We start from the raw sequence: 14,768 nt of genomic DNA on the forward strand, positions 1-14,768 counted from the left end.
CTTTAGCACCTACACCAGTACATGGCATAAGGTAGACACTCCATACACACTTGCTTAAGTGAATGAAGGAATGAACACATGAATAAATGCATGAACATGAGAGATAATATAAAGAGAATGTCTCGAAGTCTGGAGACTTAGCTGCTTGCATAAGTAGCAAGGCTAAAAATAAGAGCGAAGTGAAAGATGAAGAAGTTTGAGCAAGGGTAACTTGAATGAGGATGGGACAAAAATAGGGAACGTAGAAGGAGAGAATTGAAATAATGAGAGGGCAGCCATGAAAATTACCATTTTTAAAAATTTTTTAAGTTTATTTTTTGAGACAGGGGGAGGGGAGAGGCAGAGAAAGACAGGGAGAGAGAGAATCCCAAGCAGGCTCCACGCTGTCAGTGCAGAGTCTGATGCGGGGCTTGAACCCACCAACCATGAGATCACGACCCAAGCAGAGACCAAGAGTTGGATGCTTAACCGCCTGAGCCACCCAAGCACCCCTGAAAAGTTCCATTTTAGAGACAGTTTAAATTGTCAAAAGAACATGCAGTTGAAAATATCTAACGGATGATTGAAAGTACAGATCAGGATCTTGGGGGAAGAAATCAGAACAGGGCTTTGAGATAAGACTTCTTCTATCTCAAGAGAAATAATTCAGTCTTCGGTATGTATATGCAAATATTTGCATTTAGCAAAATTATGGTCCTCTCAGTCCATGCAAGGTTCCACTATATCAGCACATTCTAGGGCTTTTCACATGGACTTCTGTTGATTGTCCTTTCCTTACCAGCTCCCTTAAGGGTGAACATTTGGGAGGCAGTAGTGTTAGAAGAATACATGTTATAGGGGGGTGGTTAAGTCTAGCATGGCGTCTGGAACCACATCACCCAAGTTCAAATTTTGGCCCTGTCACACTTAGTAGTTGTAGGACCTTGAGAAAGTGCATAATCTTTCTGCGCCTTCATTTCTTCTTCCAAATAGCAATTACAGCGTTAGTGGTATACTGGTAAACAAAGCTGCCTTCCAAATACCAATTATACAAATACTCTTCATAGCGTTGTAAGGAATAAGTGAAGCAAAGCATGGCGGTTACTTCAAAAACAGTTCTGGCATGTTCTAAGCACAATGTGACTGTCAGCTATTAATGGTACTGTTATTTTTTCACTTCGTTTCATCGTATGTAAAATGCAGGTAGCAATAGTGCAGACCTCATGGAGTTATTGTGAGAATTGCATAAAAAGAATCCATATAAAGCTCTTCAATCAGGACATGGTAAGAGCTGACTGGATATAAGCAATTATTAATGGAGCTCCTACTGACGACAACAGGTAGAAGATTTGCCAGATCCCCCTGTGTCTAGCATTAGAATATCTGAAGCCAACAGATACAGAACCCCCCAAATACAATATGTTTAATACATTACATGTAAGTTTCCAGGAGATATGATAGGCAATTTGTAATAAGTTGCTATTTTTCTTGAAAAATTTTCAGGCAGCCTTATCTTTTATAAAAAAAAAAAAAAAAAAAAAAGGAAGAAAGAAGAAAAAAATACAAAGGAGGTTATTTTCACTATAAATATGTGGAAAGGATAGAAACAATTCCAGGCCCTGTCGGAAAAGCAGGATTATCATTTTGTCTCAGAATTTGATAGCAATAGCCCTGATTGATTATTTATATGGAATGTCTCATTAAAAAAGAAGATTGTTTAATATTAAGGGTTTGAATTACTTCAATTTCCAAATTATTTGCTTAAAAAATTTAAACAGCTGTCGTTTCAAAGAGGCTTACTTCATTTTACCTAAAGTGCTTTTCCGTCTGGAGGGAACACTTAAATGCAGTCACAAATCACTTGCAGTATACTCGTGGTAAGATTTTTTAAAGTTAAATTTGTTTACAAGCCTGCAGAGTTCAAATTTTGTGGCTAATATTCTTTTCTCCCTTTACTTAATGATTTTTACCTCTTTTTTCCTCTAGTGCTAGGCATGAATTTTACTCATTACAAACAAGAGCACCCCAAACCCTTTTTATTTCATTAGTTCAGCAAATGGTCCCCTAGGGGTGTGGGCTGAGGAAATGATTGGGCTCTGTGATGATGAGCTTATTTTGCACTTTTACCCAGAAAATCTCTATATACAAAAGGCACAGAGAGTACTTACACTCAGCGTGAACAATTACAGACTGTTGGGGGGGCCTCTTCCCGATGTGCCAACGACTTACTCCCATGAATTAAGAGGCAAGTGCGCTCCAAAGTGCATTAACCTTTATGGATTTTTCTCCGGTTTTCATGTTCCACTGATTTATGGTCTGAAATATGCCTGTTGCTGCTGCTTCTGAGTGAGTCCCTTGTAAGTCATTTCTAAATGATCTTTTTTTGAGTCAGATAATCCAAGTAAGTCGAATATTTCCAATCGATTCCTGTGAGGCTGCTTTTTTTTTTTTTTTTCCTCCAAGTTGTTTTAGTTTGCTGTGTGCCTTAAAGGTCAAATCTGAGAATGAGTGCGTAAGAATGATGTCTTAAAGGAGCCACGCTTGCCGGCAGCTTCTTGGTGCACGCCGAACTATTTGCGGCCTTTTGCGTGGCCTCACTTGGGTTTGATTCCAAAGGTCCATTTACCTTAGTACCTCATCTAACTGGTTCCAGTTTCTTTGTGCAAGGATAGGCTCATGTCTGGGAACAGATTTCATTACGGGTTATAGATTGCTTTTTTTCATACAAATCAAGCATGGCGGGGGTTTTGAGTCTACTGTGCCATCATACAAGGCTCCTGTTTCTCTTAGAGTGAAGGGTGGAAAAGTGTCATCAGCATTCAGGACTCCGTTATCAGTGCTGCTTGGCATCATTTTCCGCAGGCCCGTATTTCTGCAGAATAGTTCTGCGTTGGACACTCAGTGTTCCGTTCTCTGTGTGTCCGAAGATCATTTCTATTTACTGGATTTGGGGTGGGGGGGAGAGGATGTAATTTGGTTTTCTCTTTGCAATGCCTGTATCATTCACCCTATAGGGTCACTGTTACCGCTATCGTTTGCGTTCGTGCGGTAAAACCACAACATAAAATCAAAGGTACAAATTTCAGAAAATTCAAGTTCAGAATTCTGGCTCTTAAATCACAAGTAATTCTTTCATGTCTCTGTCATAAACAGTACATCACCACTACTAGGTATTTATCCAAAGGATACAGGAGTGCTAATTCGAAGGGGCACATGCACCCCAATGTTTCTAGCAGCGCTGTCGACAGTAGCCAAAGTATGGAAAGAGCCCAAATGTCCATCGATGGATGATGTCCATCGATGGATAAAGAAGATGTGTATGTACGTTTTGCATATGTACATGCATACATATACACAATGAAATATTACTTGGCGATCAGAAAGAATGAAATTTGCCATTTGCAACAATGTGGATGGAACTACAGTATATTATGCTAAGCAAAATAAGTCAGAAAAAAGATAATTATCATATCACTCACTCATACGTGGAATTTAAGAAACAAAACAGATGAACATAAGGGAAGGAGAGCAAAAATAACATGAAAACCGAGAGGGAGACAAACTGTAAGAGACTCTTAAATACGAAAAGCAAACTGAGGGTTGTTGGAGGGGTGTTGGGTGGGAGGATGGGTTAAATAGATGAGGGGCCTTACAGAGGACTTGTTGGGATGAACACTGGGTGTTATATGTAAGTGATGAATCACAAATTCTCTTCTTGAAATCATTATTATATGTGCGTTAACTATCTTGGCTTTAAATTACAACAGAACAAAATAAAAACAATGCATCACTGTTGATTGCTAACTAAACTTTCAATGTGTGCATTTATAAATATCTGTGTCATCTGGCATTATTGTACAGATACTAAATGTGACAGTAGGGTGTTGTTCAGTGAGGAGGGTGCCATGGGGACTTACCTTTGAGTATGCTTGACTACTTAAGCAGAGCTTTTGCAGGCTTGTAAATATCATGCAACTTTTCATGGAGAGACCTCGGACCAAAATGAAGGGAAGAGCATGGTTCAGATTTTTCAAAATGTCTTTAAAGCTATTATATAATGGAAGAGATTCAGAGCTTCTTGGTGGAGGTAAGCATGGTACATCTCTGCAGAGAGTCTAGATTGGAAGGTCCATTAGTGGAACTGATAATGCTAAGAGAAGCTAAAGAATATAGGTAGTCAGAGGGATAAATCCCTCTGCACATTTCTACTGGTTCCAATGCATGGGACCAGGAGAAAAATCTTCAAGCCTTTCAGACAAATGTTTTGTGTACATTATGCAGCCTAAAATACCAAAGTTAGATGTGTGATAATATGCAACAAAGTTAGGAAATCTCAAAGTGGAAAGAATAAATATATTGTATATTGCATGACACAGATTATATACAAGTATATACATTAAAAATGTAATTAGCAATAAACTGACACACTGTTTATGGGAGAGACGTGAATGAAATTTCTTGTGCTCCAAAAGCCAGATGAATTTGAATTTTCTGAAATCCACCCGTTTGATTTTCTGCTTTGCAAAATCATGGTTCCCCATGACTGGGTTCACATTATGCATTTTTGGCAAGAACATCAGAGAAGCGATGCTGTATTGTTCTCTATCTTATTAGGAGGTACATATCAGCTTGTCCTGTTACTGGTCATGTTGGCCACGGAATTTTAAAAATTCATTAGGGTGTGAATGTTAGGAATTCATATTTCCTATGAGTAACTACTTTTATTCAAATGAATAAATACTGCTCCCATTGCAACGTCTAAAGTATAGAATAGGCCCTCCATGTTCAAGGGCATTTCCATCTGGTAGTAGCTGTAATTCTTGGCTGAGATAAAATGGAAGACATGGAGCTTTACAATGAAACAGAATTTGTGGTGAGGAGGCTGGGGTTAACCAAGGAGCTTGGGAAGCCTGAATGAAATTTTAATGAGTTTACGATTTCCCTGGATAGAAATCAAATCAAGATAAAAAATTTTTAAACACCAGGTCAAATATAAGTCGTGTGTGCTCGTGTATGCATTCCAAAGGCCATGCACTTGCTGTAGGAAAGAGCAAACTTAAAATATAGGTACTGCATATGTACGTATTTTAGGAGGCCCCCCAGTTGATGATATTCTAAAAAGAAAACCTTTGGTTAAATATTTACGAACAGCAATATTAGAATTTAGGAAACGCGGTCCTAAATGGTTTAGACCTTCAAATGCCAGGAATCTGTTGCCTACTGTCACTTGTTTTTTGGTTTATCCTACTTTATAACCTTAGGTTTAGGAGGCTGATCTGAATAAGGTGCCTCAAAATCCTGTGATTAGATGCTCTGCATGTAGCATTATGTAGATCCTTTTCTTTGAGTCTCATTCTCCTCGTTTCCATATCCACAGCCGTACCTGGGGCCATCTCATCATTTACAGGATAGGAATCCCTAGTGTGAAAGCACTTCACCAGATTAGATAATACCCTTTTGACAAGGTTCCGTCTGTGTTCCATCTCAACTTTGAAGTGAAGTGTTTTCTTTCCTAATGAGATTCTTTTCACTGTTAAAAATTCAGCACTTTCTTACTTCCCTAGAGCTGATTAGGAGCATTGTTGGAAAAACTGGGCCTTTTGATGAGTCGCCTCCACACCCTTGACTGTCTCTCCTGTCTTCCCATTCACCAGATCAATTTTAAAGTCCTTCCTTCCGAGGGAAAAGGAGTCATGCAGTACATTGTGGGAATCTGGGGTGAATAAAATGTAGAGTCGTCCATGAAAAATCATGAGGAGCTACTCCCAATAGCTTGTGGGTATAATTCAACAGACGCCAAATGAGGATGTTCATTGTAGGATTATCTCTAATAAAAACAGGAGACAGCATTAATATTCCCTAATAGATGTTTGGTTTAATAATGCTGTGTTCATTAGTGTGATGGAATGACTTCATAATACTCTGTAGAAGAAGAGACTGTAAAGTTGTGCGAATAACCATATTGCACAGAGCAAAAAACAACGTTGGGACTGTGGTCAAGGACCAGATAGAGAACATTCTTTCAGGAAGAGGCAACTGTTAACGGTGGGGTGGTGGAGCGATGGGATGATTTTTCTTTCTTCTTAAATATTTTATTGGGGCCTCTAGTCCAGATTCTTGGGGGGAAGGCATTATTTGTCAGAGAGGTCACACCTCAGTTTCAGGAACTGTGGGTTGAAGTTCAAGAACCTGCTACTTTTATTCAGCACTCCCTTCCCCAAATACCTCCTGAGTGCCTACTGGGTGCCGGCCATAGTGGACGTAGTACTGAGCTCTGAGGATACAGAAGTGAGCGATTTACACTTGACCCCTCACCACCCGGAGCTTTGGTCGTTCCTCCGTCAGCTTGTTCCTGAAAGGGTCGAAGTATTAATCTGCTGGTCCACATTGCCAGTTATGGGCAAGCGTAGGAAAACAAAGGGGCAGGGTGAAAAACACCCCGTCACGCATGTACCCCTTTCCTCCACAACCCCATCAGGGCTCACGTGCCGGTAATAATCACAAAAATAGTAGCTGCTGCTTACTCGGCGGTTGCTGTGTGCCCACCTCGGTGCCGAGTGCTTAACATTGATTTCCTCCTTTAACCATCAGGACGATCTTGAATATTACCATCTCCGTTTTATAGAATACAACAGAAAGACGAAGAGGGGCTAAGTAACCTGCCCAAGACTGTACATTCAGAATTCAGTCCCCGGAATACCTACTGTGAGTGTTCTGCCGCGGCCGCTCAGCTTCCCTCAGTCAGTCCTCCCCGCAGCGACCGAGAGTCTGGATCCCCTCCTGGCTGTTTGGGAGAGTTCCTTTTCTGTGTCCTTCCTGCCCAGGAAAGGGCGATTTGCCCATTTCGTGTACTTGCTTCCCCTTGTTGACGGGAGTCGGAACAGGCTGATCAGACAGCCTTATTTTTTCTCTTCCCTGGCACACGTTTCGTGCTTTCTGTGCAGTGAGAGGGCCTGCCTGCACAGCTCTGAAAGCAGATTCGGACACATGTCGAACGGGTCCCCTTGAGTTAGAGGTGACGACGGCAACCTGGGTGTGTCCTTTTAGACGGATAGGCGTGCTGTGGGGAACGTGTGACTTGTGTTTGAAGGAAATCCGTCAGCTACAGGTGATGGGAGCCCTGCCCCTCCATCATTGCGGCTCAGAGCAACTTCGCATCTGGGGGACACCAAAAACAAATAGCGGACTAGAAAAAAAGAAAGTATGGATAATTTAGACTTCTCTCTCTTACTGTTTAGGAGCAGGCTAACTAGTAAAAAGAAAAATTTTTTAATTTAAATTCTACTTATTTATTTTGAGAGAAAAAGGGGGAGAGGAGTAGAGAGAGAGAAGAGAGCGAGAGAATCCCAAGCAGGCTCCGTGCTGTCGGCACAGAGCCCGCCGTGGAGCTCGAACTCACGAACCGTGAGATCATGACCTGAGCCGAAATCAAGAGTCGGACGCTTAACTGACTGAGCCACCCAGGCGCCCCCCTAGTAAAAATTTCTTTTTAACATCTGGTAAAGATTTTGAAATTGTGGGAAGTGCCTCTCAGAAAGCTTCTTCTAAGTCCCGTTGAAAAGAATAAGGAGGGATTCTGATGATTGAATCCCATAATATTAAATAAAATACAAAGGCCTTTGGTGTGGTTACTCATAAGCAAATTCAAAACAGTGGTTTTCTTTTAGAGGCAGACCAAGGAGAGAGGGATGAATCTGGGCTGGCGGGGTGGGGAGTGGCACCTGGGACAGGTACTTCTCAGGATTAGATGAATCAGAAGGAGTCAACACGGCAGGATGTGGGATTTGGAGATTTTTAAATTATGGTTAACTACCTTTATGTCTTCATTTTTCCCCACCTTCTTCCCCTCACTCCCTTCTTAAAGATTTATTACGTCTTGTTTGGTAGTCACTCTTTTACTTACCTTTCCGTGTTGATGAAGTCAGTTAAGAGGCCTCATTGATGTTTCCCATGGCTTTTCAATTTCTGCTCTTTCCTTTACATTCTTTGAGTTACTCTGTCTCTATGATGATCCTATATGTGTAAGTTCTCACTTCCCCCCAGCCGCTGTGTGCTTGCCTCTGGGTGCAAGGACAGGTTGCAGGCTCATCAGAGCTTCATGGAATGTTAGACTGGCGATATGCAAGATTAACCATGATGTGTTTGTGTACTAAGTAAAGGAAACCCTTTATTAGGTCACACAGCTAAACTGAACATTTCTACACCAAACTTTTTTTCTTTATTATTTTTTAATGTTTATTTCTTTTTTAAAGAGAGACAGAGGCAAAGCGCAAAAGGGGGAGGGACAGAGAGAGGGAGACACAGAATCCAAAGGAGGCTTCAGGCTCTGAGCTGTCAGCCTAGAGCCTGTCAGGGGGCTCGAACTCATGAACCATGTGATCTCGACCTGAGCAAAAGTTGGACGCTTAACCAACTGAGCCACCCAGGCGCCCCCACCAAACTTCACATGTGGCCTGATTAGAAAGCCATTTATGAAGTACAGTCTTTGGTGTATGTAGGTAGTTTCTTTTTAATATTCTAATTTAATTTTTTTTGAGTAATACATTCACGGTCTTTGAAAATCCGATGATTGTAAGCGTTCTTTCCTATTTACTAGATGGGATGCTGATTCAAAAATTGTGGAATAAAGCCAGTTTGATCTTTAAAAAAAATCAAGCAATTATTAAAAGTTATCATTGAAAAAAAGTCTTATTCCCACTCCTCTTGCAGACCCCACTCGTCCCCTGCTTCCTACAGGTACTCACTTTGACTAGACCTTTGTGAGTCCTGTCAGGATGTCTTTATCATAAAATAAACAAAGGAGGGTATATAATTTTTACAGAAAGGTCGGTGTAATGAATACTACTAAATACATATTGATCTGCAGCGTGCGTTTCTCACTGAACAATTTATCTTGGAGATCTTTTCACGTTAGTGCATCAGAAGCTTCCACGTTTGGGGGTTGAGGTTACTGTAGATACACCACAGTTTATTTGATTAATCCCTGAATGATGGATTCTTTTGTCCTTTGCTGTAAAAACAATGCTACACTGATCTGTGTAATCATATTTAGAAATAGCTGTCAGAAGAATTTCCCAGAAGTGGGATTTCTGGGTCAAAAGGAAGTGCATTTGTAATTTTGAGTGATGATTCCAACTTGCCCTTCGTGAGGGTTGCACCATTTTTCATTCCCATCAACAATACTTGAGGATGCCTGTTTCCCATACGTACGCCAAAAGAGCACGCTTTCAGGTTTTGGGGATTTGATCAATGCTTGGTTATAAAAAATGGCATCTCAGTATAGTTTACTTCTCATTTTTTTCATTAGGAACAAAGTTAAGAATTTTTTCTTATGTTTAGTGGCCATTGTATTCCTTTTTACCGTAAACCGTCTTTTCCTGTCCTTTGGTCATTTTTGCACTAAGTTGTTTTTTTTTTTTTTTCCTGACTCATCTGTGATAGAAGTTGCAAATATATCTTCCCAGTTAATCATTCAGTTTTTGTCTTTATTTCATTTGATTTGATTTCACTTCATCTCCCTCTACATTTTTTTTGGAAGAAAATTTAAAATACAACACAGTCCTTGCTTTGCATAACATTGTAGAACTGTAAAAATCACCGTGCAAAGCAATCTTAGTCAATGGGGTAAATCACAATTCTTTCTCGACTTTAGGAAGTTTTTGCCAAAACATGAAAAAGTCCCTTGCTGGCGGTTATAAATTTGTCCAAAAATGAAAAAAAAAAAAAAGAAAACTAATATGTTTTCATATTAGTATTTCATTTCTTTGTTAAAATCCTATCAGAGTACTTTGAACACCTTTTCATCCTGTGCTTTACGATACACAGTGAGCACCTTTTGTAGGTGTTGGGGAAATGTCATACCTCCTTTAAGTCTGGATCTGCCGGCATTTTATTTTTTGCTTTTCAATGTCATGAAACATCTTCAAGAGCTCCTTTACCGTGCAGTTGGGGCCACAGCACTTCCTCCGGGATGTTTTCATCCCTTTTGCCGCAAAGGCTTTCTCCCTGGTGAGGTGAATAAATTCTCCTTCCCTCTGGTTGTGTTTCTTTCTCAGATGGAGGCGATGTCAACATTCCTAGCTGTTTCTTCTGTAAATCCCTTTACCTTCCATCCAAATTCCACTCCCAGTGTTACCACTGTTCGTTTTGTTTTTTGTTTTTTCTGTACGTCTGTCTTTTTTGGCCAATTCCCTCTTTTAATTATCCATTTTTGTAAAATATCGCATGAGTTTATCACTGGAAGACAAGGAGACAACACAAGTACACGCTTTGTCACCCGAACATGAGTGGCAGATGTGCAGTTATCAGTCACTGATAGACTGATCCATTGATCATGGTGAACATCAGTTGTTTACATAGAGATTTCTGGACTGAAGAGGTAGCAGCAAAGTTTTCATTTTATGCCGTTACTCACAGTTAATCTACTGTAGTAACTGGAATTTAAACCTTGTTTTTGGGGGGGACTGGTGTTACTGGGTGGTAATAACTTAAATCTTTGCATATCAAAACCATGCAAAGCAGATACAAAGAATAACCTAACAAATATCTGCATACTCATCTGTGAGTTTGGACAGTTACTAACATTCTATCTTTGTTTTAAGTATTTTTTTTATTTGAGAGAGAGAGAGAAAGTAAGTACGAGTAGGGGAGAGGGGGAGAGAGAATCTTAAGCAGGCTCCACACTCAGCACAGAGCCCAGCACGGGGCTTGATCCCATAATGTTGGTGCCAAAATCAAGAGTAGGACACTCAACTGACTGAGCCATCCAGGCACCCCTTTGTTTCAAGTGTTTTTAATAAAGGGAACAGATCATTGCAAATAAGGTTGAAGTACTCTTTTGTCCACACCTCCCTTCCTGTTCCCTTTCATAACCTCCCAACTTACATACCCTCATGAAGTAAAAGAATACCATTCATTCTCCCTCCCTCCCGCCACCTTTTTTTTTTTTTTGAGTGTTAACACACAATGTTACATTAGTTTCAGGTGTGCAACTTAATGATTTTGACAAGTTTATGCATTATGTGGTGTTCACCATGAATACAGCTACCGTCTGTCCTATTACATCACTATGGTGATATCACTGACTATATTCCTTACGCTCTGCTTTTTAATCCTGTGACTTACTCATACCATATCCAGAGGACTGGATCTCCTTGCCCTTCCCTTACTTACTTTGCCCAGTCTCCCCCATCCCACTCCCAGCAACCATCAATTTGTTCTCTGTATTTGTAGTGTGGATTCCGCTTTTTGTTTGTTTATTCATCTTTTTTAGATTCCATTTACAAGTGGATCATATGGTATTTGTCTCTCTCAGTCTGACTTATTTTACTTAATGTAATGGGTCCATGCATGTTGTGTCAAATGGCATGATCTCATCCTTTTTTAATGGCTGTGTAATATCCCAGTGTGTGTGTGTCTGTGTGTGTGTGTGTGTATGTGTGTATGGTATATATATGGTCATATATATATATATATATATATAGATATATAGATATATAGATATATAGATATATAGATAGATGTATGTGTGTGTATATTTATAACATATACATATACAAACATACATCTCACATTTTCTTTATCCATTCGTCTATTGATGGACACTTAGGTTGCTTCCATGGCTTGGCTATTGTAAATAATGCTGCAGTAAACATAGGGGTGCATGTATCTTTTTGAGTTCGTGCTTTCGTTTTCCCTGGGTAAATATCCTGTAGGGGGATTATTTGATCATATGGTTGGTTAGTTTTTGTTTTTTTTTTTTAATTTTGTGAGGAAATTTCTTACTGTTTTACAGAGTGGCTGTACAATTTACATTCCCACCAGCACTGCACAAGGGTTCCTTTTTCTCCACATCCTCACCAATACTTGTTGTTTCTTTTCTTCTTGATTTTAGCCATTCTGACAGGTGTAAGGTGATATCTCATTGTGGCTTCATGTAAAAGAATGAAATTGGACCGCTTTCTAATACCATACACAAAAATAAATTCAAAACAGATTAAAGACCTAAATGTGAGACCCGAAACCATAAAAACCCTAAAAGAGAACACAGACAGTAATTCCTCTGACATCAGCAATAGCAATAATTTCTAGATATGCCTCCTGAGGCAAGGTAAACAAAAGCAAAAATAGACTATTGGGATCGTATCAAAATAAAAAGCTTTTGCACAACAAAGGAAACCATCAGGAAAACAAAAAGACAATCTACTGAATGGGAGAAGATATTTGCACATGACATATCTGATAAAGGGTTAGTATCCAAAATATATTAAGAACTTATGTAACTCAGCACCAAAAAAAAAAAAAAACAAAAACAAAAAACACCACCAAATAATCCTATTAAATGGGCAGATGACCTGAATAGACATGTCTCTAAAGAACACATGCAGATAACCAACAGACACATGAAAAGATGCTCAACATCACTAATCATCAGGGAAATGCAAATCTCCCTTAAAAAAAAACAAACACATTTCTATCTACACATATAAAGATCTCTGTGAGAAATACGGAGTATTTGGGGGTGTGCTTTTAAATTTGCACTGTAATTTTCTGTTCATCATGCCTGCCTTTGCTTTTTGTATTCTTATTTCCTTCTCGAAATAATACAAATGGGTTTTGGTGTTACCCCTATTTTCCCCTTTCAGTTTAGCAGTCATGTGTTCTATTTTGTCCTATTTCTATTCAATTAGTGAAATAATAACTTAGAAAAATAAAAAGAACTCTTATAGAGACAAATAAAGTAATGACATGTTCTTGTTAAGAATTCTGGGAATTCCCCCTCATCTCTCCATAGAAAGACATGCCAAAGCCTAGAAATACCCATATGTGTTTTATGATATTTTTAGAACTATTTTTCTGATATATTTAACGACCATTTTCTTCTGTTGTCTTCCAGATTTATTCAAGAGATCGAGCATGCCCTGGGACTCGGCCCAGCCAAACAGTGTCCTCTTCGAGACTTTCTCACTCTGTACATCAAAAACATCTTCCTGAATCAGGTCCTGGCAGAGATCAACAAGGAGATTGAAGGAGTCACTAAAACATCTGACCCCCTGAAGATCCTAGCTAATGCGGACACCATGAAGGTGATGGGGGTACAACGGCCTCTCCTACAGGTGATAATATACTCACTGTTTCTATCAGTAGTTTTCATGGAATTGGCAGGAGACACAAATTACAAAAAGAAGAAGAATTACCATCTGTTTCCGTATTCATCAGAGACAAAATAAGAGGAAATAAATTAGACAGGCACTAGGGGAATTTAGAACTAATGGGGAGATAATGGAAATTCCTTAAGATCTTATATAAGAAAAAAGTGGCTGGCTTTGAATATGGAAGGCAGTGAATCTCGTTAATATGCAAGCAGTTCCTCATTATTTTCCTGGAACTTGTCCTTGAGAGGAATTCTTTTTCCACTGGCGAATGTGTCAGGAGTATGCAGGACTTAAGGAAAGGAAATTACCATGCCTAACCTCAAGCACCAACAGGAAACCCTGTGTGCCATTTCAGGGCAGACCTACTATGAGCTTGGCTAGCTCACAGTGAATTTGAACCCACCAGCAAACTGACTGGCAGATCATTTAATTCACATGATCCTGTTAATACCGAAAATTTTACATAGACTATATAAAGAAATGGTTTCTAGGCAACAGAAAATAATTTGTCAGTAGATATTTGGATTTATAGGCTTCCAGCGTATATCCATTGTAGCCAGTGACTTGAAGGTAAATATAAAACCAAAAGAGTATTAGTATGAGTTTAAATCATATAGGTACATTAACTATTATTACATGGTTATTGTATTTTTATAGTGTTTCTTTATTTGAGAGAATGACGGGCACGATGGCATATTTTTTAATAAGTTGCACAAAACAAGGATATCTCAGAGTGTGGAAGGCTTGAGTTCTTTCAAAGAAAAGTTGTATAAATGGAAAGGAGTTACAGCTGCTACAGTTGCTCGCCCTTACCTGCCTTTATATATGTGTTCCTTGGTTTTTCCTTCTTTGCACATCAGAATTAATAGAAATCCTGGACCTTTCGTAGGCAAATGTTCGAGTTATGAGCATTCTTTTTTTAATGTTTATTTATTTATTTTTATTTATTTTTTTTTTTAAATTTTTTTTTTCAACGTTTTTTATTTATTTTTGGGACAGAGAGAGACAGAGCATGAACGGGGGAGGGGCAGAGAGAGAGGGAGACACAGAATCGGAAACAGGCTCCAGGCTCCGAGCCATCAGCCCAGAGCCTGACGCGGGGCTCGAACTCACGGACCGTGAGATCGTGACCTGGCTGAAGTCGGACGCTTAACCGACTGTGCCACCCAGGCGCCCCTATTTATTTATTTTTGAGAGAGAGAGAGAGCAGGGTAGGGTCAGAGAGAAAGAGAGAGAGACAGGAGACAGAGAATCCCAAGCAGACTCTATGTTGTCAGCGCAGAGCCCAGTGCAGGGCTTGAACTCCCAAACCATGAGATCTTGACCTGAGCCGAAATCAGGAGTCAGGCGCTTAGCTAACTCAGCCACCCAGGCGCCACCATGAGCATTCTTTTCCATGAGAAAACTCGTTTGTGGTATGGCATTTGCTTCTCCCAGAACTTGAGTAACAGCATCACGCCTAGGAAAGGGTACATTCAGATCATCTGGGTCTGTGTCAGATACATTCCTTGTGAGGGATCTCTACTAAGTGTGGAAGCAGAGAAGGGACAATGGCAAAGGCATGTGCTCACTTCTGCCCCTACTGGATTACTCTTCCGCTGGCTCTTTGCACGGCTGGGACCTTGTTCTCTCAAG

General features: G+C 39.8%; 1 protein-coding gene across 1 annotated transcript in view; it reads left to right on the top strand.

Annotated features, from left to right (window-relative positions):
- Positions 1 to 14,768, top strand: part of EXOC4 (exocyst complex component 4) — a 753,548-nt gene that overhangs the window by 524,114 nt on the left and 214,666 nt on the right. The window contains exon 11 of the mRNA XM_019452780.2: positions 12,875 to 13,094. Within this exon, the coding sequence (XP_019308325.1) occupies positions 12,875 to 13,094 (220 nt within the window). The remainder of the gene's footprint in view (positions 1 to 12,874; positions 13,095 to 14,768) is intronic.

The sequence above is a fragment of the Panthera pardus genome, unplaced genomic scaffold, assembly GCF_024362965.1.
Source record: "Panthera pardus isolate Hobbes unplaced genomic scaffold, ASM2436296v1 HiC_scaffold_8, whole genome shotgun sequence".
NCBI classification, from domain to species: Eukaryota; Metazoa; Chordata; class Mammalia; order Carnivora; family Felidae; genus Panthera; species Panthera pardus.